At 45.1% G+C, this 23783-nt stretch overlaps 1 protein-coding gene across 3 annotated transcripts in view; it reads right to left on the bottom strand.

The window, feature by feature from the left end:
• The window catches only part of TTC12 (tetratricopeptide repeat domain 12), a 355554-nt gene that overhangs the window by 307967 nt on the left and 23804 nt on the right, over window positions 1-23783 (bottom strand). For all 3 annotated transcript variants that reach the window (XM_073603090.1, XM_073603091.1, XM_073603092.1), the window contains exon 2: window positions 11444-11507. In XM_073603090.1, coding sequence (XP_073459191.1) covers window positions 11444-11495 — 52 coding nt within the window. In that variant the 5' untranslated portion in view covers window positions 11496-11507. The remainder of the gene's footprint in view (window positions 1-11443; window positions 11508-23783) is intronic.

The following is a 23783-nucleotide window of genomic DNA, read 5'->3' as shown; positions in this document are numbered from 1 at the left end:
AAATTTCATTATTACAGAACGAAAGAACAAATACTAATTGCTGCAAGAGAAAAAAAGGAACTTAATTTTCAAGGACACAATTATCAAATTTTTGCTGACCTATCCCAACTTACTATTACTAAAAGACGATCCATGAAACCCCAACTAATGGAACTGCAACGCCACAACATTATGTATCAATGGGGCTTCCCCTTTTCAGTCAGATTTAACCACCAAGGTACAATTTACAGAAGCAGATCAGCAGATGAACTACAACAAACCCTTTTAAAATTAAATCTGACAGAACCCACAAGCAGCAACACTCCCACACGCAGAAGAATGGCATGATCTTCACCTTCAGGCAGCACCCAGAAAATTCCAGAACAAAATGGGAATCATCATTCTCACAAAAGAGGCCATTATGCCACATCATCCATGGACCAAGAAGATTCAATGGACTGACATTAAAATTCCTGATATCTCTTCATTTATTATACTAAGAGATGGTTCTCTATAAAAAAACTGTATTTATAACTGAATGTAACTGCATTCTGATAGTCACACACTGTGTGGGATCATGTTACATTCCAGTTATATTTCTTATTACTTCTGATTCATATAGCCTTAGAATATATAAGTGAAATAAGGAAATTCTTGTTCAGTTATATATTATCAGGTAATAACAATAGATTTATTACTTTTTAGGACAAATATGTTCAATAATCCAGAAGTAATGAAAGCTTTTTCTTTCTTTTCTTAAAACAAATATATTATTACCTAACTAGTTCCTAGAATTATGTTTTTGTTTATTCTAATCTGAAGCAATACAACCTCAATTTTATGAGTTAACATATCTAAACAGTTACATATGAATAAAATATGTAATTGTTTACTCTGGAGGGGTTAAAGTCCCAAAATAATTCAAACTATCTTCATCAATACCAAAGTTATTAACAGTACCTTTCTAACTGAAATATTTAGCCTAGGGCAAGACTAACCATATACAACCACCCTGGAATAAATAATTTCAACAAAAACTATATTCTGCACTCCAATTAATGAAACATCATTTTGATGTCTTTTGACATAGCACTTCTCTCCTGTAAGCAGAAGATCCGTGTACCCCCATTAGCCCTCCTCATTCTCCCAACCATATTATGTGGGAGTGTGACGAAGGCACTTATTCCCCTGAGAGAGATATTTATTCTCTTTCACGGGTAAATTGTGATTACTTGCAAAAAATAATTTATACAATGTATCATCTAATCTCATATGTTTTTTGTTTACTCTTTACTCCAGAATTCACTGGTTTCTTTTCTATCTATTCATCTCTTCAGTCCACACAGGTTGATCTGCGCAGTCAGCTCTGCATAACAAAAAGTAAGTCAAAACTATTTGATCTATTGCCATGGCACCACTGAATATACTTTCCCTGAATGTTCAGGGAATAAATGTCCCTCAAAAAAGGACCAAAGCCTTCCGTACTTTCCATAACAAGAAGGCTCACATAGTATGCCTCCAAGAAACACACTTCACCAAAGATTCTACTCCAAAATATATTTCTCCTTTTTATCAACAAATTTACACGGCTTCTGCCTGTACCAAACAAAGGGGAACTCTAATTGCATTTCACCGATCCACACCATTCACCTTATCATCAGAAATTAAAGACCCAGAAGGTAGATACCTGATACTCATGGGTTATATAATGTATACAGCAATCACGGTGATTTCCTACCACGCTCCTAACAAACAACCTACACCATTCCTCTCACATATATTACAAGTGATTAATACACACAAAATAGGAACAGTGATAATGTGTGGGGATTCGAACCAGGTCCTCCTCCCATTTCTAGATAAATCACCTTTTACACCATCCAAAATAACCTCTAGATTACCTTTTCCTCAACTTCTTTCCAAATACAATCTGGTAGATTCATGGAGAGAAAGTAACCCAATGAAAAAGAAATTCACTTATTTCTCGCACCCTCATCAAACCTTCACCAGAATAGATCATATTTTTCTAACAATAGGAATGATACCAGAAATTATTGCATCAGATATAATTACGATTCCGTGGTCTGACCATAATGCAGTATACACTACTATAGCCTCAGCCATACCAAAAGCACATGACCCAACGTGGTACTTACCGGACATAATGCTCAAACACCCACTACATCAGATGGCCATTGAACAAGCTTTAAAAGGAATACATATCAATTAATAATACAACAGACATCTCCCCAATAACACTGTGGGAAGCTCATAAGCCTGTCTTGCGTGGTATAATACAAAGACAAATGGCACTATTTAAACGGGAACGCAAAAATCTAGCAAAAAAACTAGAACTCAATTTTAATACAGCCTACATATCATTTCAAGATAATCCATCTCAGAGTACAAAATCTCATCTGGAAAAATCTAGATTGGAATACGATCTATTTCTCACTGAGTCAGTTGATAAATCCCTCAAACGCTCCAAACACAATTTCTACATGAATACAAACAAACCAGGTACATATTTGGCTCGGGCATTAAATTCAACTAACAAATCTTTCAAACCAATACGTTTGAAATTATCAAAAAATGTTTACACTTGTAATCCAGTTAAAATAGTCCATAAATTTCACTCACATCTCGCAACTTTATACAAGACAAACAATGAATTTAATCCTACAGAGGCTGAATCCTTCTTCTCAAAAATAAACCTTACCTGAATTATCTCAGAATCAAAAAAGCAGTTTGGATGAGCCTATAACTATAGATGAAGTTGCTAACGCCATAAAAGACCTAAAACTTAACAAAAGACCAGGCCCAGACGGCTACTCGGCTTTATACTATAAAACATTCTCAGAAATACTCTCTCCCATTCTCACTGAAACTTTTAACAATCTTCTAGATGGACATTCTTTTCGGCAAGAAACACTAATGGCAATTGTTTGTATGATCCCAAAACCCCTTTCTGATGATACTTCCTGTGTGAATTATCGGCCTCTCTGTTAAACCTCGATATTAAATTATTAGCAAAAATAATAGCAAAGCGCCTCAATAGCATTATAGGAAAATTAATACATAGAGATCAAGTAGGCTTCATGCCAAATAGACAGGCAGGCGATAATATACGCAGGGCAGTGTTATTGGCACATATTGCTAAAAAACAGAAAATCCCTTTATGTTTTCTATCTCTCGATATTAAGAGGGCATTTGACACAGTATCCTGGCAATATATGCAATATTCATTACAAAAATGGGGTTTTGGACCCCACTTTTTAACATGGATCAAAGCATTATATAATAAACCCAAAGCCTATATAAAATATGCTGGATACAAATCTGAAGCCTTTAATATCGAAAGAGTTACCCGACAGGGTTGCCCATTATCTCCCTTATTATTTGCCCTTATACTCGAACCCATGGCCCAATACATCAGAACAAACCAAACTATAACTGGCATTGAAGTAGGAGGTATTACACACAAATTATGTATATTTGCAGACGATATATTACTTTTTCTATCATCACCACAGGTCTCTGGTCCTAACTTAATACCAGCTCTTGATGGATTTGCAGCCTTATCCGGCCTTATGATTAATCCCAAGAAATGCCTAGTGCTTAATATTTCACTCACAAACATGGAATTGATCCCGGCTAGGGCTGCACTCCCATTCACATGGGCAGAAAAATCAATCCCATATCTTGGAATTCATTTAACAGCATCTCATTCTGACTTATTCTCAACCAATTATCCTCCTGTATTAAGACAGATCACAAATCTAATAAAACAATGGTCGCAACTTCCTTTATCCTGGATAGGAAAGATTAATGCAATCAAAATGACTATTCTACCCAAATTGCTTTATCTATTCAGAGTCCTCCCTATTCCAATTCCTTCCTATTTTTTGAGAATAGTACAAAAAAGAGCAACTTTGTTTATATGGGGCTCTTCTAAACCACGTATACCTATACACACACTACATCTTCCCAAAAATAAAGGAGGCATGGGATACCCTAATTTTACTAACTACTACAGAGCAGCACATTTGGCCAGTCTGTCCAAATACCATGCAAAACAGGAAATCCCATTATGGGTATTTATAGAGGCTTCAGAAAATGACCCTCTATTAATATCAAATTTATTATGGCTTGATCCTAAAGACCGCTTTAAAATTCATAATCCCATAACTAAACACTTCTTATCTCTCTGGGATAAACTAAAAACCAAATATCAGTTACAATCTCCACACAATCCTCTCCTTTCTTTTATCAGAAATCCGGCCTTTTATCCGGCATGGATCTACCCAAATTCTTTTAAAGCTTGGACAACATCAGGCATTCAGACACTAAATGACTTCATAGCATCTAAATCATTCCTTTCATTCCCATCGCTTAGAGAAAAATATGATCTACCAAACTGAGATATTTAGATATCTCCAAATCAAAAATTTCTATACACCATTCCTAAAGGGGGATACACCATTATCCCAATTATCCATTTTTGAATCAATCTGTACAAAAGATCCATTTGCTAAAGGTACAATTTCATCACTTTATAATCAATCAAGGAGGAGGACCTGGGACGAACTTTAGAAGACACGGACTGGTCTAACATATGGCTCACATCTAAGTCATCTTCACCCAACATCTTAGCACTGGAGACAAATTATAAAGTCCTAACTCGCTGGTACCTTGTACCCGCTAGAGTGGCAAAATATTCACCTAATACCTCAGCTCTTTGTTTTCGACTATGCCCAGAAATAGGCACATATTTACACATATGGTGGACGTGCCCAGTAATCCAAACCTTCTGGAAGGAAGTCTTCGTGATTGCATCTAAAATATTTAAAAAAATAATACAACCAGATCCATATTTAACTTTACTTAATCTAAAACCGGAATGGTTAACACTCTCTCAATTCAAACTTATGATCCAACTAATAACGGCTGCAAAACAAACAGTGGCCAAGGCATGGAAATCTCCTACACTGGTACTAGCAGAAACAATTCACAGAATGAATAATACAATGTCCCATGCTAAGATGGTAGCCATCGATCAAAACCAAATTCCAAAATTCGAAAAACTTTGGCATCCTTGGATAAAACAACAGTTCCTGTCAAACTTCAATGACTCTGTCCTGTTGCCATGGTAACAGATTAAATGACTTACAGAGACACCCATTCTAAGGCTTCAAAGAGAACTAAAAAGAATAATAAACTGACGAGCGGGACAACCTTGTGGACCATACCTCTACCTTTCAACCCTTTTTCTTCTTTCTCTTTCCTTTTCTCCACCTTACGATGAAAGCTCATTATCAGAATTTGACCTATATACACTCTACTTGTAAACAATATGTATAGTAGGTATAAATCATTTAAATACCTACAAAAGTAACTAAGGAAATGATATATATCTTTAATTTAGGTTTACGTGAACCCAATGTTTAATATTTGAAATGTCATGATATTTACCTATATAAACCCTACTGTAAAACAATGAGCTTACTTTATAGATCCTTGTAACTTACTTTATGTATCTTTATAACATTGTATACTCAAACTTCTTTTGACAAGGGAATGACTTTTTTTCCTTTAAAAATGTCATTTTGTGCAGGGACTGTTCTAAGCATGGGAAACACGCGCCACTTTACAGGAATACTATAGACACCCCCCAGGTACGATATTTAAAGGAATATTTCACTTTTTTTTTTTTTTTTTTTTACTGTAAGCATCATTAAAATCACTGCTCCCGAAAAAACGGACGTTTTTAAACTTTTTTTTGCATTGATACATGTCCCCTGGGGCAGGACCCAGGTCCCCAAACCCTTTTTAGGACAATACCATGCAAATTAGCCTTTAAAATTAGCACTTTTGATTTTGAACGTTCAAGTCCCATAGACGTCAATGGGGTTCTAACATTCATGCAAATTTTCGGTCTGTTCGCAGGTTCTGGTGCGAACCGAACCGGGGAGTGTTCGGCTCATCCCTACTCTGGAGCAATTGCACTTGCAGAGTGCACATTTGCACTCAGTAAATCCACCCCTCTGTGTAATGTGGGACACAACAATGCCTACTTACAGGGCATAGTGAATACAGCATTCTAGGAAGTAAATGTGTCAGAAGATTTACCAAGTAAGTTTACGTTGGTTCAAATTAATAGGTGTAGTCTAGAAATTATTGAAATACAATGTGGAAATTAATATTTTGATTTTATACTTTGACCATGTATATGCTCCTAGAGCAAAGTCTAAATGAAAGGTTATATTCCCTATCTGGACTGGCAGATTTTTTAACTTCAATGCCAAGAACCATGGATAAAAAATTAAAAATGTATATTTTCAAAGTGGTTTCACTCATCTGGAAATACCAATGGCAATCAGGTATTATAGTAAATGGTTTGCATTTAAATTGCTAAAGTCACATAAACTGCTACTGTGTTTCTGTCTTTTAAAAAATACTGTCTTCATGTTTATTTTATCTTTTTTGCATGCCAGCTCAGCTGATCTCCTCCAGTCTCTTTGCAGCCACTTCTTATCTACATGCACACATTCTAGTAGCAACTACACATCAATGCTTAGAGCAGGCTTCATTAAAGCTACAACAGAAGAGGCAATTGATACACCTGTTTCCACTGCCATCACATGTGACATTGGTGACAACTCAGGAGAACAAGTGGGAGACAGGGACAGAGTGCTGTCACCCCATAACAGGAAGGACCTGAGCAGGGCCGATCCCAAACGGGGTGCACGGGGTGCAGTGCACCCGGGTGCTAGAGAGGTGGGGGCGCTGAAGCGCCAGAGTGCTCCCCTCCCTCCTCCTCCTCTCTGTGTCCAGAGGCGCCTCTCTCCGCAGGTCACGGCCACCGCTGTATCTTTCGAGGCTCAAGCCCGTCCCCCCTCCCTATCATAGAAGGAGAGCAGCGTGGAGATCAGAGCGACTGGTCTCTGCCCAAGCCTGTCACCAACTGATCTCCACCCAGGCGGCGCGGCTGCACACTGTTCTCTCCTCATTAGCTGCCACCCCAGGTGTTTTTATGCACGCTAATGGAGGAGGGGGGTCTGTACTAATGAAGGGGAGGGTTTGTACTGGGGGGTCTATACTAATGGAGGGGGTGTCTGTACTAATAGAGGGGGGTTTTGTCCTAGGGGGGTCTGTACTAATGGGGGGGGCGGCTTGTCCTGGGGGTCTGTTCTAATGGAGGGGGGTTTGTCCTGGGGGGGTCTGTGCTAATGGAGGGGGGGTGGTTTGTCCTGGGGGGTCTGTACTAATGGAGGGGGGGTTGTCCTGGGGGGGGTCTGTACTAATAGAGGGGGGGTTGTCCTGGGGGGGTCTGTACTAATGGAGGGGGGGCAGTTTGTCCTGGGGGGTCTGTACTAATGGGGGGTGGTTTGTCCTGGGGGGGTCTGTACTCATGGAGGGGGGTTGTCCTGGGGGGGATCTGTACTAATGGAGGGGGGTTTGTCCTGGGGGGTCTGTACTAATGGAGAGGGGGTCTGTACTAATGGATGGGGGATTTGTCCTGGGGGGGTCTGTACTAATGGAGGGGGTTTGTCCTGGGGGGTATGTACTAATGGAGGGGGGATTTGTCCTGGGGGGTGTGTACTAATGGAGGGGGGGTTTGTCCTGGGGGGTCTGTAGTAATGGAGGGGGGGCGGTTTGTCCTGGGGGTCTGTACTAATAGAGGGGGTTTGTCCTGGGGGGTCTATACTAATGGAGGGGGGCAGTTTGACTGGGGGTCTGTACTAATGGAGGGGGGGCTTTGTCCTGGGGGGTTTGTACTAATGGAGGGGGGGTTTGTCCTAGGGGGTCTATACTAATGGAGGGGGGTTATCCTGGGGGGTCTGCACTAATGGAGGGGGGTTTTCCTGGGGGGGTCTGTACTAATGGAGGGGGGGCGGTTTGTCCTGGGGGTCTGTACTAATGTAGGGGGGCAGTTTGTCCTGGGGTCTGTACTAATGGAGGGGGGGGCTTTGTCCTGGGGTCTGTACTAATGGAGGGGGGTTTGTCTTGGGGGGTCTGTACTAATGGAGGGGGGGCTTTTTCCTGGGGGGTCTGTACTAATGGAGGGGGGTTGTTCTGGGGGGTCTGTACTAATAGAGGGGGGGTGGTTTGTCCTGGGGGGTCTGTACTAATGAGGGGGGCTGTTTGTCCTGGGGGGTCTGTACTAATGGAGGGGGTTTGTCCTGGGGGGGGTCTGTACTAATGGAGGGGGTTGTCTTGGGGGTCTGTACTAATGGAGGGGGGTTGTCCTGGGGGTCTGTACTAATGGAGGGGGGTTGTCCTGGGGGGTCTGTACTAATGGAGGGGGTTTGTCCTGGGGGGGTCTTTACTAATGGAGGGGAGTTTGTCTTGGGGGTCTGTACTAATGAAGAGGGGTTTGTCCTGGGGGGATCTGTACTAATGGAGGGGGGTTTGTCCTGGGGGGTCTGTACTCATGGAGGGGTGGTTTGTTCTGGGGGGGTCTGTACTAATGGAGGGGGGTTTGTCCTGGGGGGTCTGTACTAATGGAGGGGCGGTTTGTCCTGGGGGGTCTGTACTAATGGAGGGGGGTCTGTACTAATGGAGGGGGGTTTGTCCTGGGGGGTCTGTACTAATGGAGAGGGGGGTCTGTACTAATGGTGGGGGGGTTTGTCCTAGGGGGTCTGTACTAATGGAGGGGGGTTTGTCCTGGGGGTCTGTACTAATAGAGGGGGTTTGTCCTGGGGGGTCTGTACTAATGGAGAGGGGGGTCTGTACTAATGGTGGGGGGATTTGTCCTGGGGGTTCTGTACTAATGGACGGGGTTTGTCCTGGGGTATGTACTAATGGAGGGGGGTTTGTCCTAGGGGGTCTGTACTAATGGAGGGGGGGTTTGTCCTGGGGATCTGTACTAATAGAGGGGGTTTGTCCTGGGGGGGCTATACTAATGGAGGGGGGCAGTTTGTCCTGGGGGGTCTGTACTAATGGAGGGGGGGCTTTGTCCTGGGGGGTTTGTACTAATGGAGGGGGGTTTGTCCTGGGGGGGTCTATACTAATGGAGGGGGGTTATCCTGGGGGTCTGTACTAATGGAGGGGGGGTTGTCCTGGGGGGGTCTGTACTAATGGAGGGGGGCGGTTTGTCCTGGGGGTCTGTACTAATGGAGGGGAGCAGTTTGTCCTGGGGTCTGTACTAATGGAGGGGGTTTGTCCTGGGGGGTCTGTACTAATGGAGGGGGGTTGTCCTGGGGGGAGCTGTACTAATGGAGGGGGGCGGTTTGTCCTGGAGGTCTGTACTAATGGAGGGGGGCTTTGTCCTGGGGGTCTGTACTAATGGAGGGGGGGTTTGTCCTGGGAGGTCTGTACTAATGGAGGGGGGGGCTTTTTCCTGGGGGGTCTGTACTAATGGAGGGGGGGTGGTTTGTCCTGGGGGGTCTGTACTAATGAGGGGGGGTGGTTTGTCCTGGGGGGTCTGTACTAATGGAGGGGGTTTGTCCTGGGGGGTCTGTACTAATGGAGGGGGGTTGTCCGGGGGGTCTGTACTAATGGAGGGGGGGTTGTCCTGGGGGGTCTGTACTAATGGAGGGGGGATGTCCTGGGGGGTCTGTACTAATGGAGGGGGGGTTGTCCTGGGGGGTCTGTACTAATGGAGGGGGGATGTCCTGGGGGGTCTGTACTAATGGAGGGGGTTCGTCCTGGGGGGTCTTTACTAATGGAGGGGGGTTTGTCTTGGGGTCTGTACTAATGAAGGGGGGGTTTGTCCTGGGGGGATCTGTACTAATGGAGGGGGGTTTGTCTTGGGGGGTCTGTACTAATGAAGGGGGGGTTTGTCCTGGGGGGGTCTGTATTAATGGAGGGGGGGTGGTTTGTCCTGGGGTGGTGTACAGGAAAGTACACCCAGGACTCCAGAGGGAGAGGGTAGTGCTGAGAGAATACCATCAGAAAGAGAACCTCGCTGCCCTGCATCACCAGAGGGAAAGCCACACAGCCTAGCGCCATCCCTGGTGGAGAAAGGAATGGAGTAATTGCAGGAATACAGATCTGGGTGCTACCCAGCGGAGTCACCAGAGTGAGCTGACTCCTGATCAGAGGAACCATTGCTGTATCGCTGGGTCAGGTGAGAGGGCCGATCGGCCATTAATTACTAATGTCCATAGGAACTGCAGTCTCTGACCATCTCTTGTAACATGTCTGCAGTCTCTGACCATCTCTTGTATCATGTCTACAGTCTCTGACCGTCTCTTGTATCATGTCTACAGTCTCTGACCATCACCTGTAATATGTCTGCAGTCTCTGACCATCTCCTGTATTATGTCTGCAGTCTCTGACCATCTCCTGTATTATGTCTGCAGTCTCTGACCATCTCCTGTACTATGTCTGCAGTCTCTGACCATCTCCTGTACTATGTCTGCAGTCTCTGATCATCTTCTGTACTATGTCTGCAGTCTCTGACCATCTCCTGTACTATGTCTGCAGTCTCTGACCATCTCCTGTACTATGTCTGCAGTCTCTGACCATCTCCTGTACTATGTCTGCAGTCTCTGATCATCTCCTGTACTATGATTGCAGTCTCTGACCGTCTCTTGTATCATGTCTTCAGTCTCTGATCATCTCCTGTACTATGATTGCAGTCTCTGACCATCTCTTGTATCATGTCTGCAGTCTCTGATCATCTCCTGTACTATGAATGCAGTCTCTGATCATCTCCTGTACTATGTCTGCAGTCTCTGACCATCTTCTGTACTATGTCTGCAGTCTCTGATCATCTCCTGTATTATGTCGGCAGTCTCTGATCATCTCCTGTATTATGTCTGCAGTCTCTGACCATCTTCTGTACTATGTCTGCAGTCTCTGATCATCTCCTGTATTATATCTGCAGTCTCTGATCATCTCCTGTATTATGTCTGCAGTCTCTGATCATCTCCTGTATTATGTCTGCAGTCTCTGACCGTCTCTTGTATCATGTCTGCAGTCTTTGACCATATTATGTCTAGGGGCTCTTTCTAACAGAAGCCCTCTCTCTGTGCATCAGAGAGACCCCCTCCAGGTCTCATTAGTGTACTCTCTTCCTGTATTTTCTTTATTGTTAAGAGATCATGGGAGGATCCCAAGGTAACGAAGACTTCTAAGGGGAGCATCTCTGTGTTTGAGTCATTGCCATAGAAACATTTGTAAAGGGGAGGAGTTGGTAAGATGACCACGCCCACGTGGGGGCGCCAGAAATATTTCTGCACCCAGGCGTCTGTGACCTTAGGATCGGCCCTGGACCTGAGCAAGGACATTTCTGTCAAAATGGCCAAGTATAGGTTTAATAAAAGCTGTAGTTTAAAAAATAATAATAATAAAACGTCTTTTAAAATGACATTACTATGTTACATTTTTGTGATTGGGTGTAGATTTACTTTCATATCTTTACTACTGTATGTCTTCTTGGTACTTTAGCGTGTGAAGAAAAAATGTTTGTCCCTGACATTCAGAGATTGGAAAAATGTAATTGACAAAAACTTACATAGTTCATCCACATCTTTCAAAAATGTGTCCAGCGTTGCATCTACAGACATTTCTGAAAATTTCTGAAATGAAAAAAAGATATGTGAAAAGCCCAGCAAGAGCATAACATCTTTTTGTGTCTATACAGTTTATATGATAAAGAGTTCCTCCTCCAAGTTAAGCACAACCTGTGCATGTTAGACTTTTCACGTTTAAGAAATGCATTGTTCAAATGACTGCAATCTATTCATGGGGATTAGCTTGTGCAGAATTTAGTAATCTTATGTAGCCAGAAACTGGCTAATATTACCTGCATTGTCAGGAGACACCATACAGCATTGCTACTATGAGGCTGTTCTCTCCAGGTCTTCAGCCCTGACTCTGTGTCATCACATCCTGAAGATAGAGTGAAGCAAAGTATCTTGGCACATGTAGTCCAGGGAGCCAAGTTTTGCATTCAGCTGGATTGTTTTGGACTACAACTACAAGCCTGCATGGAGGTGGGATTTCTCTCTTGGGACCCCAGTCTGGAGCTGCAAGCAAGTGACTCTGTGTCAGGGTGCGCTGTGGCCGAGTCGTGGCCTGTGCCAGAGAGAGAGAGAGTCATCACGTGCGGGTGCAGGAGCATCCACTGCCAGCTGCTTCTGATCACTGCAAAGACATGCTGGTAGGTTAATTGGTTTCTGTCCAAAATTGGCCCCGGTATATGGGTGTGAGTTGGGGACCTTGGATTGTGGGCTCCTTGAGGGTAGGGACCGATGTGAGTGTGAGATGTGTGTGGAGTGCTGTGTAAATTGACGGCACTATATGGGTCCCTTAAATAAATAATAATAATGGATGAGCATCTTAATGAGACACAATGTACAGGGATAGGGACAATTGTAGACACACACCCTCACTCAGGTTGAACTGGATGGACTGGTGTCTTTATTCAACCTTACCAACTATGTAACTATCACCCAGCGACAGCCTGGAGGCCGCTCTTTACACATCCACGCCAGATCAAGCTAAGCTGTAGCACGGTGTGTCACAGGGCAGCACCATCCCTTGAGCCAGGCTCTACAGAGGCCTATCGCGGAGCTCAATGCCACTCTCCAATACCAAGAGTTGTTGGGACTGATGAGTGGGCATTCTGATGCAGTAAGAGCCACTGCATGCAGACACCATTGTCTTGTTATTTTGCCTAAGCCTGTAGGATATGGTGCTACACTTACTCTTTGCTGAGCAGCAACAGTGTTCCCCCTTTCTTAGTACACCACAAGTATATTTTGCAGCACCTTGATTGTTAAAACACCACCAGGCTACTTCACTTCATTCTGATTAGTGATGTACTTGAGAAATCCTGGTAAAGAGCTAGCTGAAAATGCAAGGCCTTCTTTCCTTTGCAGGACAACAACATATCCACTCCCCCCACCCCCCCCCCCCACCAAAGGGATTAGAGCTGTTAGTGCTATAATGGCATACATTTTACCCAGGACTCTATTTACCAAGTGAGCAAGTTTAACCACTTGCCAACCACTTGCCAACCAGCCACCGTCATTATACGGTACACGTTCCTGCGAGCCGTCATAGCTATGCGTCGGCTCCTTTAAGTGGGATAGCAGGCACGCGCACGCACCAGCTCCACTTCCGGGTGTGCCGATGCTCTCGACCGGCAGTCACGATGACTGCTGGGCATGAGCGATCGCAGGCACGAGAGGCAGAACAGGGACGTGTGTATGTAAGCACACAAATCCCTGTTCTGTTCTGAGAGGAGATGCAGATCGTGAGTTCCTAATAGCTAGGAAGCACAATCTGTCATCTCCTATGGTCAGTCCCTTCCCCCTACAGTTAGAACACACAGTCAGGGAACACAGTTAACCCCTTGATCGCCCCCTAGTGTTAACCCCTTCCCTGCCAGTGACATTTATACAGTAATCAGTGCATTCTTATAGCACTGATCGCTGTATAATTGTCAATCGTCCCACAAATGTGTCAAAAGTGTCCCCCATAATGTCGCAGTCATGAGATAAAAATTGCAGATCGCCGCCATTACTAGTAAAAAAAAAATAATAATAAAAATGCCATAAATCTATCCCCTATTTTGTAGACGCTATAACTTTTGTGCAAACCAATCACTATACGGTTATTGCAATTTTTATTACCAAAAATATGTAAAAGAATACATATTGGCCTAAACTGAGAAAAAAATGTGCTTTTTTTAAAAAAAAAAAATTGGGGATATTTATTATAGCAAAAAGTACAAAATATTGTGTTTTTTTCTAAATTGTCGCACCTTTTTTGTTTATATCGTAAAAAATAAAAACCGCAGAGGTGATCAAATACCACCAAAAGAAAGCTCTATTTGTGGGAAAAAAAGGACATCAATGTTGTTTGGGTACAGCGTTGCATGATCGCGCAATTGTCAGTTAAAGCAACGCAGTGCCATATCTCAAAAAATGCTCTGGTCATTAAGCAGCCAAATCTTCTGGGACTAAAGTGATTAAATAAGATTTATCATTGTACATTTTTTATACTGTTATATCCCCTATGGTACAAAATACATGTGGTACTTTGTCCCCGTTGCTAGGTGCTTCCTAATCCTAGCTATGAGGTTTGAAGTGCACTCCTATCTCTTCTGACAAAGCAGATTTGATAACAGCTAGGAAGGAGACAGCTGCCTCATAACAGCAACTTGCTTTGGCTCAGGGCACTTTCCCAAGACAAGGAGTGGCAAGAGGAATGTAAAAGAAGGAGTGACCTATCAGCCTCTGTATTCTACTTGCCACTGCTTCTCCTGGGAAAGTGCTCAGAGCCAAGACAAGCTGCCACTATGAAGTGATGTCTTCTTCTTAGCGGTTGCTAGAGCCCCCATGGTGGGATGGAAGGAGGTGCAGTTTGGACCTCATAGCATAGGGTTAAGTAGCACCTAGCAACATGGGACAAAGTACTACATAAACATTGTCCTATAGGGGACACAACAGTATATAAAATAATATAATAAACAACCTTCTTTAAAAGTGAAAGGAGCCTGTTAAATCTAGTACACGCGGTTAGAAAATCGGATGAAAAATACCACTTTCTAATCAATCATACAATAAGCTTTCAAGAGCCGATCACGGCAGTTCGTCCAAATTTATCCAAGCAGACAAGCGCTGCAATCGGGGACCGGGTGTGTCCCTTGGGACACAGCCCCTCCCTGAACAGGGTAAAAAGCCAATGAAATTGTCCAATCAGAGCCAGTCACTATGCAGATCAGCATGCATGCCACTCGTGCGCACCCCGGGGGCGCACAGCGTGGCAATCAAGGCGGAGGTTTGTCCCTCCGACAAAGCCACACCCCGATCAGGGTAAAGAGCCAATGAAATGTAGACACACCGCAGGTGACAGCTGTTACTGGGTTCCTCTCCTCACACACCGATCCAGTGTGAGAAGGAGATCAGTGAGTTACACATAACTGTGAATATACTGTGCCCAGATTGCCCCCCTGAATAAAGAGGACCTGTCATCATTCCATCCAAGTACCTGTCTGAGCTCATCAGAGTACTTGTCATCCATCCGACAGGATGACAGGTACTCTGATGGGATGACAGGTACTCCGACGGGATGACAAGTACTCTGAACACCTGTCATCCTGTCTGAGTACCTGTCATACCATCAAGAATACCTGTCCTGTGATCCCATCAGGAGTACCTGTCCCATGTGCCCATCATAGTACCTGTCTGTACAGCCAATTACTACCTACGTGCAGCCCATTAGACCCTGATGCACAGCCCATTAGTCCCTGATGTTCAGCCCATTAGTCCCTGATGTGCAGCTCATCAGTATCACCCATCATATATCATACTAATGTCCAGAAAAGTATACACTCCAGAAGAACAGAAGAGGCATATCAAATACTGAGTCTGACCAATGAGAGTAGCGGGGAGCTCTCACCGCCCAGTTACAGTTCTGATTCCGATTCTGGTTCGGAATATGAGCCCGTCGAAGCCAGTATATCGGCATCCGAATCACAGGAGGAAGGAGTCCATCCAAAAATAAGATGATCTGAAGACCAGGCAGCTACCAGCAGTGCCAGACACCCAAATGGCCAATCGGCAAATGCCAACAGCGGTAGAACCCAGGAGGGAAGGCCCAGTACAAATGCTGCTAGACATCAGGAGGAAAGGCCCAGTACAAGCGCTGGAATTTCAGGCCAAAGAATTAGGGCCCAAACCCAGCTTCCAGATACCTTGGCAAACCAATTGTGGCTGCCTTCTAGCACAGGGTCAGCCAGAATCCCCCCTTTCACAGCACAACCAGATGTGCAGGTCAACACCAGAGGTTTCTCTGAAATCGATTTTTTTAATTTATTTTTTCCTGATGAATTAGTTCAAGGCATTGTGGACCAAACAAATCTTTTTGCCTGTCAATTCATAGAAAACAACCCCAGTTCAACCTTTTGAATGCAGACCCCTAACAGTGGAGGCGCTTTAATTGCTTTTAGGCCTTACGTTCAACATGGGGCTTACAAAAAAATAAAGTGCATGCATATTGGTCTACCAACCCCATCCACCACATGCCAATTTTTTTCATCTGTCATGTCCAGGTCCCGCTATGACATTATAATGCGCTTCCTGCATTTCAGTGATAACTCACAGTGCCCCCCCCAAAATCATCCTGACTTTGATAAATTATATAAAATTCACCCCCTAATTGATTTTTTCTCCAAGAGGTTTGCCAAACTTTATATCCCTGACCAGAACATCTCTGTGGACGAATCCCTGGTCCATTTCATAGGCCGGCTGGGAATCAAGCAGTATATTCCCAGTGTGAGGGCGAGGTACTGATTGAAGCTCAACAAGCTCTGTGAAAGCTCCACCATGCGCATGCCTTCCACATGTACGTAGGCAAAGACTCCCAGCTCCAGCCCTCTGAGTGTCCACAGTACATGGGAATAAGCGGGAAAATTGTCTGGGAGTTGGCATTCCCACTCTTGCAATAGGGGTATCCCATTTATATGGATAATTATTATACAAGTTTGCCCCTTTTTCGCCACCTATACCTGAAGAATACTTTGGCCTGTGGTACAGCAAGAAAAAACAGAAAGGGATTTCCACAGCGTCTAGTCACCACAAGGCTACAAAGAGGGGAATTGGAAAGCTTCAGGAACGAGGAAGTGTTGGCTGTGAAGTGGAGGGATAGGAAAGATGTATACATCATGTCCACCATCCATGATGACATCTCGGTGGAAGAAGAAGACATGGTCTCGTTTCAAAAGCCTTCCTGTATCAACGAGCACAATAAATTCATGGGGGGTGAGTGGCTTGGATGGCTTCCCGGGCGGACGTGTTTCACTGAGGCTCCCGCTCCGGCCTGCCTGCATAGAGCTGGGACCTGCACCTTACCGCCACTAAACATGGGCAAACCGCGCAAAAACAAGGAAACGGACCCCAGAGGACACACCACCCGTTCTTCCTCGGTCCCCCCGCCACTCATTACTGAGTACTTCGGGCAAGGAGCTACGGCCGGACACCACGAGGCCAAGATGGCGCCGGCGCCACATACAGCAACCTCACCATCCTCCTCCCTCCGAGCTTCGGCGGACCGCACAAGCGACAGGTACGGATCCGAGGGTGACTTACCCTCTACCCACCCTCCGACCCCCCCTGCTGAACTTTCGATCGCCCCCTCCTCTGGAGGTCACATGCTGGGCAGTCTATCGCAGACTTTTCCCCCATCCCTCATAGGGCCTGCGCCCTCTATGTCATCCGGCCAATCATCCCCCCCTTGGGACTCATATGCTCCAGAATGGGACCCCCGCTCCCTGCCACAACGCTCCCAGCCACACAGGGACAGAGCCCCTTCTCTCTCCCCTCTCCAGAGGGACACAGTCCAGGCTCCGGCACCATCCCAGGCCCTGAAGCCACCAGGATCACAGGGGGCTCATCCACACACGGGGACTTCACAAGGCCCATTGCTAGCCAAACACTCCAGCATTACTACCCCATCACCACCACCTCAGAGGGGACCCCCCACGCCAGCTTCCTACTCTGCGGTAGTGCAGGCCTCTCATGCCCACGCTGCACCAGACCTTGACCCTGACCCTGAAACATGTACATCTTGGCGAGACTACGTCCGCTGCATGCCCACAAAACAGGACTTCCGAATGCTAATTCAAGAAGTGCGTGACACATGTAGAACAGAGATTAATATGCTTCGCACTGATCTTCATCAGCTGTCCACTAAAGTCGCATCCTTAGAAGAAGAAACAAATGACACGAAAATTGAACTCTCACAAATACACGACCGCTTAACTTCACAAGCTGCCACCCTCAGGGACTTCCAACGCCACCTTGAGGACCTCGACAACAGAGGCAGACGTAACAATATTAGGGTCAGGGGTCTACCAGAGGCGACACATGAGGAAGACCTAAATGTGACTCTACAAGCCATTTTCAATAGCATTCTAGGTCGCCCAGAACACCAGCGGGTTAAACTGGACCGTGCACACCGAGCTCTGCGTCCCCGTGGGCCAGGATCTCGTCCACGAGACGTGATCTGCAGAGTCCACAACTATACCCTCAAGGAGGACATTATGAGAAAGGCGCGAAATATGCATGCTATTGATTTTGACGGGGCTTCCCTGCAACTTTTTCCAGACCTCTCATGGATCACCCTCCAACAGAGAAGATCTTTGCAACCACTCCTCACCCTGCTCAGAGAGCACGACTTCCGCTATCATTGGGGTTTCCCCTTCAGCCTCACGGCAAAAAAAGACGGAAAGTCCACAACCCTTCGTTACCCGGAGGATCTTCAATTTTTCTGCAGAGAACTGGACATACCGGTACCACCTACCCCTGGATGGGAACCGTTGCCACCTCCCCCACCTCGCCCAGACCCTTGGATCCAGGTTACAGGTCGGAAACGCACAAGACCACGATCCGCGGGTCCGTCTCCTCCACCTCGTCAGCGCTGAACTGTTGCTCATCTGAATTCTCATCTTGCCCAGATGTATCACTTCAGTTCCGTATGGTTTGTCCTTTTCTGTTTTTTTTTTTTTTTCTTTACCTGAGAACCCGGAGACATATCCTGTTCACCCTACTCATATATAGTATGGACTTACTCAGCAAACGGATTCTCTCTTGACTTAGCAATGCATGTTTGAATGTGATTATTAAGTTTAGATAAGACTTACGTAACTAGTTGGGTTGTGCCTTCTCCCCCCCCCATGTTCCCCCTCTCTCTCCCACACCCTCTTCTCTACCCTCTCCCCCTCCTTCCCCCTCTTTTTTCCTCTCCCCCCCCCCTCCCTCTCTCCTTCTCCCTTCTCCTACATCCATCTGCACCTACTCCCCACTCTCATTCTCTCCTCTCTTTCTCACTGTTTGTCTGTTTCGGGGGAGGGACATGGCACCCCCTCTCCGTTTTGCCTCCCCCCTTGTGGGAGGTTAAACTATAGGAGAATACTATTACATAGAGAAAATTTCATATACGTATACCTCTATACCATCATTTTTGAACCCATAGAAGTTATCTTACTTTTGCTTCAACTTCCACGAATCAAAAGCCTCATGGGTTTACTCTTTCATTCAGATCAGTGACATAAGTATAGACATGTCGGCTGCCATTTTTATGCATGCAGGTTCCCTGTTTTTTCTGTTACTTAAGTTTTCATAAAATTTTTCTTAGATGCAGGCAGGCCCGGAGGGGGGTTCTCCTCTCCCCTTTGGGTCCATCCTTTCCTCCCCCCCGGGACTCTCCGAATGGCTCCCTTTATTTTCTCTGACGCTGGTATTTTTGACCCCGACGTCGAAGGGGGCCCTTCGGAGTCTCCCATCCCATCACTCTGTGTAGGTGGGTTATATTGTGAATGGTTGAATAACCTTAATGTTGCACTAACCTTTGTGTTCTTTTTCTCTTTTTTGTACCTTTTCTTAGGTTTCTCTCCCACTGCTATCCCTATTTCTCACTCCCTTCCCAACTCCCTGGCCGTCACCCGTCTCCGGGACCAGGTTCATGTTCAGGGGGCCATAGGCTTTCATACCGCAACCACCATGGAGACCCACTATAGGGACTTCCTACACTCCAAGGCTCTGCTGCACTCGCTAGGTAAGCTACTGTACCTTTCCACTAAACACCCACCATGATTAATATATTTTCACTAAATGTAAAGGGCCTTAACTCAAACGTTAAGAGAAGCCTAGCGCTACGAGAGTTCAAACGGTCTAAAGCGGACATTATTTTCATTCAAGAGACCCACCTTGATAAAACAGGCACCATGACATTTGCACGACGGCAATACCCTCATATATATCAGGCTTCTGGCCCACATAAACGGGCAGGGGTGGCAATCCTTCTTAAGCAAGGCTCCCCCTTCCAGTTGCAAACCCAATACTCTGACCCTCGGGGACACTACCTCATCCTCCGAGGCCTTTGGAGAGGAGTGAGTATCACTCTATGCAATATCTATGCCCCAAACACGAATCAAATCTCTTTTTTGTCTAGGGTCTTTGACCGCCTGTTTAAGGCCTCCCATCGATACCTGGTGATCGGAGGAGACTTTAATCTTGTCCATTCTCCAGGTCTTGATAAACACTCAATGGGCCGGGGGAAATCTCAGGCAACCACCAATAGAACAGCCACCCAGTTTCGCCAACTTACTAGGAAATATGCCCTGTTCGACACCTGGCGCACCACATATCCATCAGCTAAACAATTCACTTTTTATTCCCATCCCCATATGTCCCACTCAAGACTAGACTATTTCTTTGTTAATGCCCCGACGCTGCGAACATGCACGAAACCAGACATTCAGGCCATCTCCTGGTCGGACCATGCACCGATTACATTATCTCTGACACTCTCCCCGAGCTCCCTTCGCAAATGCCACTGGCGCCTAAACGACTTCCTACTTAAACATGACCCATCCAGACTGGAACTAGAACAAACTTTGAAGCAATACTTTGTGGAAAATTGCTCCTCCGAGATCTCCGCCCCATCTTTGTGGGAGGCCCATAAGGCGGTCTTACGAGGCCAATGTATCTCACTCTCCACGGCCTTAAAAAGAAACGCTAATGCTACACGCAGCGCTCTTCTGGACAAACTCAAGCATCTAGAAATGCGCCTGCTCAAGTCCCCATCACTGACAACCCTTAGAGAACTCACTAGTGTAAGGGCTGGACTGAGAGATATCGAAATAGGGAAGATAGAAAAGGCGCTAGTCAGGCTTAGACAGACTTACTACGACAAAGCCAACAAACCACACACACTCTTGGCGAAACAGCTCCGCGATCAGGCAGCAACCGCTTCCATTACACAACTTAGGGCAAATGGCGTCCTCCACTCCCACCCTGACAAAATAGCACAACTTTTTCACGATTTTTACTCAGCATTGTAAAACGACCCGAATGTCCCGCACAACCCACCTCCTCCTGACATAACCCAGGCTATCTACACCTATTTAGCAGAAGCAGACACTCCCAAGCTCACTCCCTCTGCCCTGGAGACTCTTAACGCCTCCATCACAGAGGAGGAGATAACAGAAACAATTAAACTGCTACCAAATAATAAGGCCCCTGGGCCTGACGGACTACCGTACCTCTATTATAAGACGTTTCTAACACACTTACTCCCCCATATGACAAACCTCTTTAATTCATTTCTCTCTAACACACCCATCCCCAGAGATATGCAAAACTCTTACCTGACACTAATCCCAAAGCTGGGGAAAGACCACACCCTCCCATCCAATTACAGGCCGATAGCACTTCTAAATACTGACTTAAAAATCTTTACGAAAATATTGGCCAATAGATTAAACAACTTTATGCCGTCTCTGATCCATAGAGACCAGGTAGGCTTTATTCCTTGTCGACAGGCTGGGGATAACACCCGGAGGGTCATTGACCTGGTTGAGATCGCGAACAGGAACAACTTAGAGGCAATACTGCTCAGTTTGGACGCCGAAAAAGCCTTTGACAGGCTGGGCTGGCCCTTCCTGTTCGCGACTCTCAACCGGGCTGGTATTGAGGGCCCGTTCCTTCGAGCTATCACCCACCTATACTCGGCCCCAACAGCCCAGGTTCGCACTAACTTTGCAACTTCCCCTACTTTTTTAATTTCTAATGGGACCCGCCAAGGCTGCCCACTCTCCCCTCTTTTATATGCCCTATGCATTGAACCACTGGCAGCACATATCAGAAACAACCCAAATGTACACGGTATATCAGTCCGTACTAGAGATTTCAAAATCTCCTTATTTGCAGATGATGTCCTCCTCACTCTCACCCAACCCCGCATATCTCTTCCGAATTTACAAGCAGAGCTGGAGAGATATAGCACCCTCTCGGGTTACAAAATTAATAGCTCCAAGACAGAGGTTCTCCCTCTTAATTTAACACCCCAGACATTCTCAACGCTTTCACAAACTTTTCCATATTCTTGGCGGACCTCTTCCTTAAAATATCTAGGGGTGCATATCACTCCCACATACGACACTCTATACAAGGCCAATTTCCCCCAAATATTCGCTTCTATTAGAACCTCCTTAAATAAATGGAGATCCCTGAAATTGTCCCTTTTTGGTAGACTTGCAACTTTGAAGATGACGATACTACCTAGACTTCTATATTTGTTCGAGACGCTCCCTATCCCCATCCCGAGTTCACACCTAAAAAAACTTCAGGGTGACCTAATAAACTTCTTTTGGAATTATAAAAGACACCGTGTTGCTAGATCAGTTCTATGCGCCCCACGTACCCAAGGAGGACTGGCGTTCCCCAATATAGCTAAGTACTATCTAGCAGCCCAACTAAGACCTATAGCCTCCTGGTGTACCCTACACGCTTACAATAGGTGGACACAGATAGAAAAGTTATGGCTAGCCCCTATACACCCAAATTCCATGCTTTGGAGCTCTGATATACCTCCAAACAGCGTACAATTGCTAGGACCAATGGCTCTTCTACGTACACTATGGCGACGGGCCAAACTGAAATATCCACTCACCACAATGACGTCCCCAGTCACCTCATTTCTATTCACACCCAATATCCCTGACAGCTTAACCTCACAGATGTCCCACTTCTGGATGGACAAGGCTATATTTCAGTATGGACAACTAATTGACCCTAAAACTAGAATGCTACGATCCTTCCAAGAACTACAAAAAATTTTTGATCTTCCCAAACAGGCTTTTTTCAGTTACCTACAAATACGCCATTATGCACAATCGCTGAGGTTGAATTTAAGATTCTCTCCCCTGACAGACTTCGAACAACTATGTTTGGAGGGCTCGTCCCCTAAAGGCATGATTTCACGTTCCTACCAAATACTGGTCACTGATTTCTCACCAGATGGGCCACAACACCCATATATGGCTAAGTGGGAGCAGGCTTTGGGCTCAGATCTATCCCTTAAGACCTGGCAATTTATATGGAACCAGGCTACTAAAAGCTCCATATGTACGCTTTATAAAGAAAATCAATACAAAATACTATTCCATTGGTATCAGACCCCTGACCTGCTCCACTCTATATATCCCACAGCCGACTCTCGCTGTTGGAGATGCTATAAGGATAGGGGAACACTATTTCATGTCTATTGGACCTGCCCTCTAATCAGCCCTTACTGGAGTATGGTACAATCCCTACTCCAGTCTATCTTTGATACTGGAGTGCTTCTAGATCCGAAGATCTTTCTCTTAGGCCTTCCGCCTACCACCTTCTCAAAAACCTCCAAAAAACTTTTAGCGCATGTGCTTACTGCAGCACGCTGCCTGGTGGCTCTAAAATGGAAAAAAAGAGAGACTCCTTCACTGACTGAGCTGCACTCCAGGATTAGAGATGTTAAAAGAATGGAATATCTTACGGCCTCATTAAATGATACTCTTGAGAAACATAACCGTATTTGGGAACCCTGGGTTCTGTTTGAGACCCCTGTGACTTAATGATATAGGTCATTCATGTACCTATAACCCGTCCCCCACAGACGTGTCCCGGGTTTGGTGATGGGTGGCGACCTTCCCCCCCCCCCCCCCCCTCTTCTCTCCCCCCTCTACCTACTCTCTTTTTTCTCTCTTTTTTACTGTTTTAAAATTTTTTTTTTTTTTTTTTTTTTTTTCCTTTTTGTGAAACTATATACATATGTAAAGGGTACTAATGGATACAAAGTATGAAACGTTTAACTGTCTAGTTAATCTACTCCGTTTCATTACTAACTGTTTATATTACCAGGCTTAACCGTCCAATGTTTGGATGACTATGTGCCAAATTGAAATATGACACTATGACTTCTTTTTAATCCTGTACCCAATACTATAGTGCTGTAATTGTTAATTTTTCTTCTGTTGAAAAATAATAAAAATTGTCAATTATAAAAAAAAAAAAAATTCATGGGGG

This window comes from Aquarana catesbeiana, linkage group LG10 (genome assembly GCF_042186555.1).
Source record: "Aquarana catesbeiana isolate 2022-GZ linkage group LG10, ASM4218655v1, whole genome shotgun sequence".
Taxonomy (NCBI): Eukaryota; Metazoa; Chordata; class Amphibia; order Anura; family Ranidae; genus Aquarana; species Aquarana catesbeiana.
Note: the sequence above shows the minus strand (reverse complement) of the source record. Positions and strands in the feature narration are given on the sequence as shown.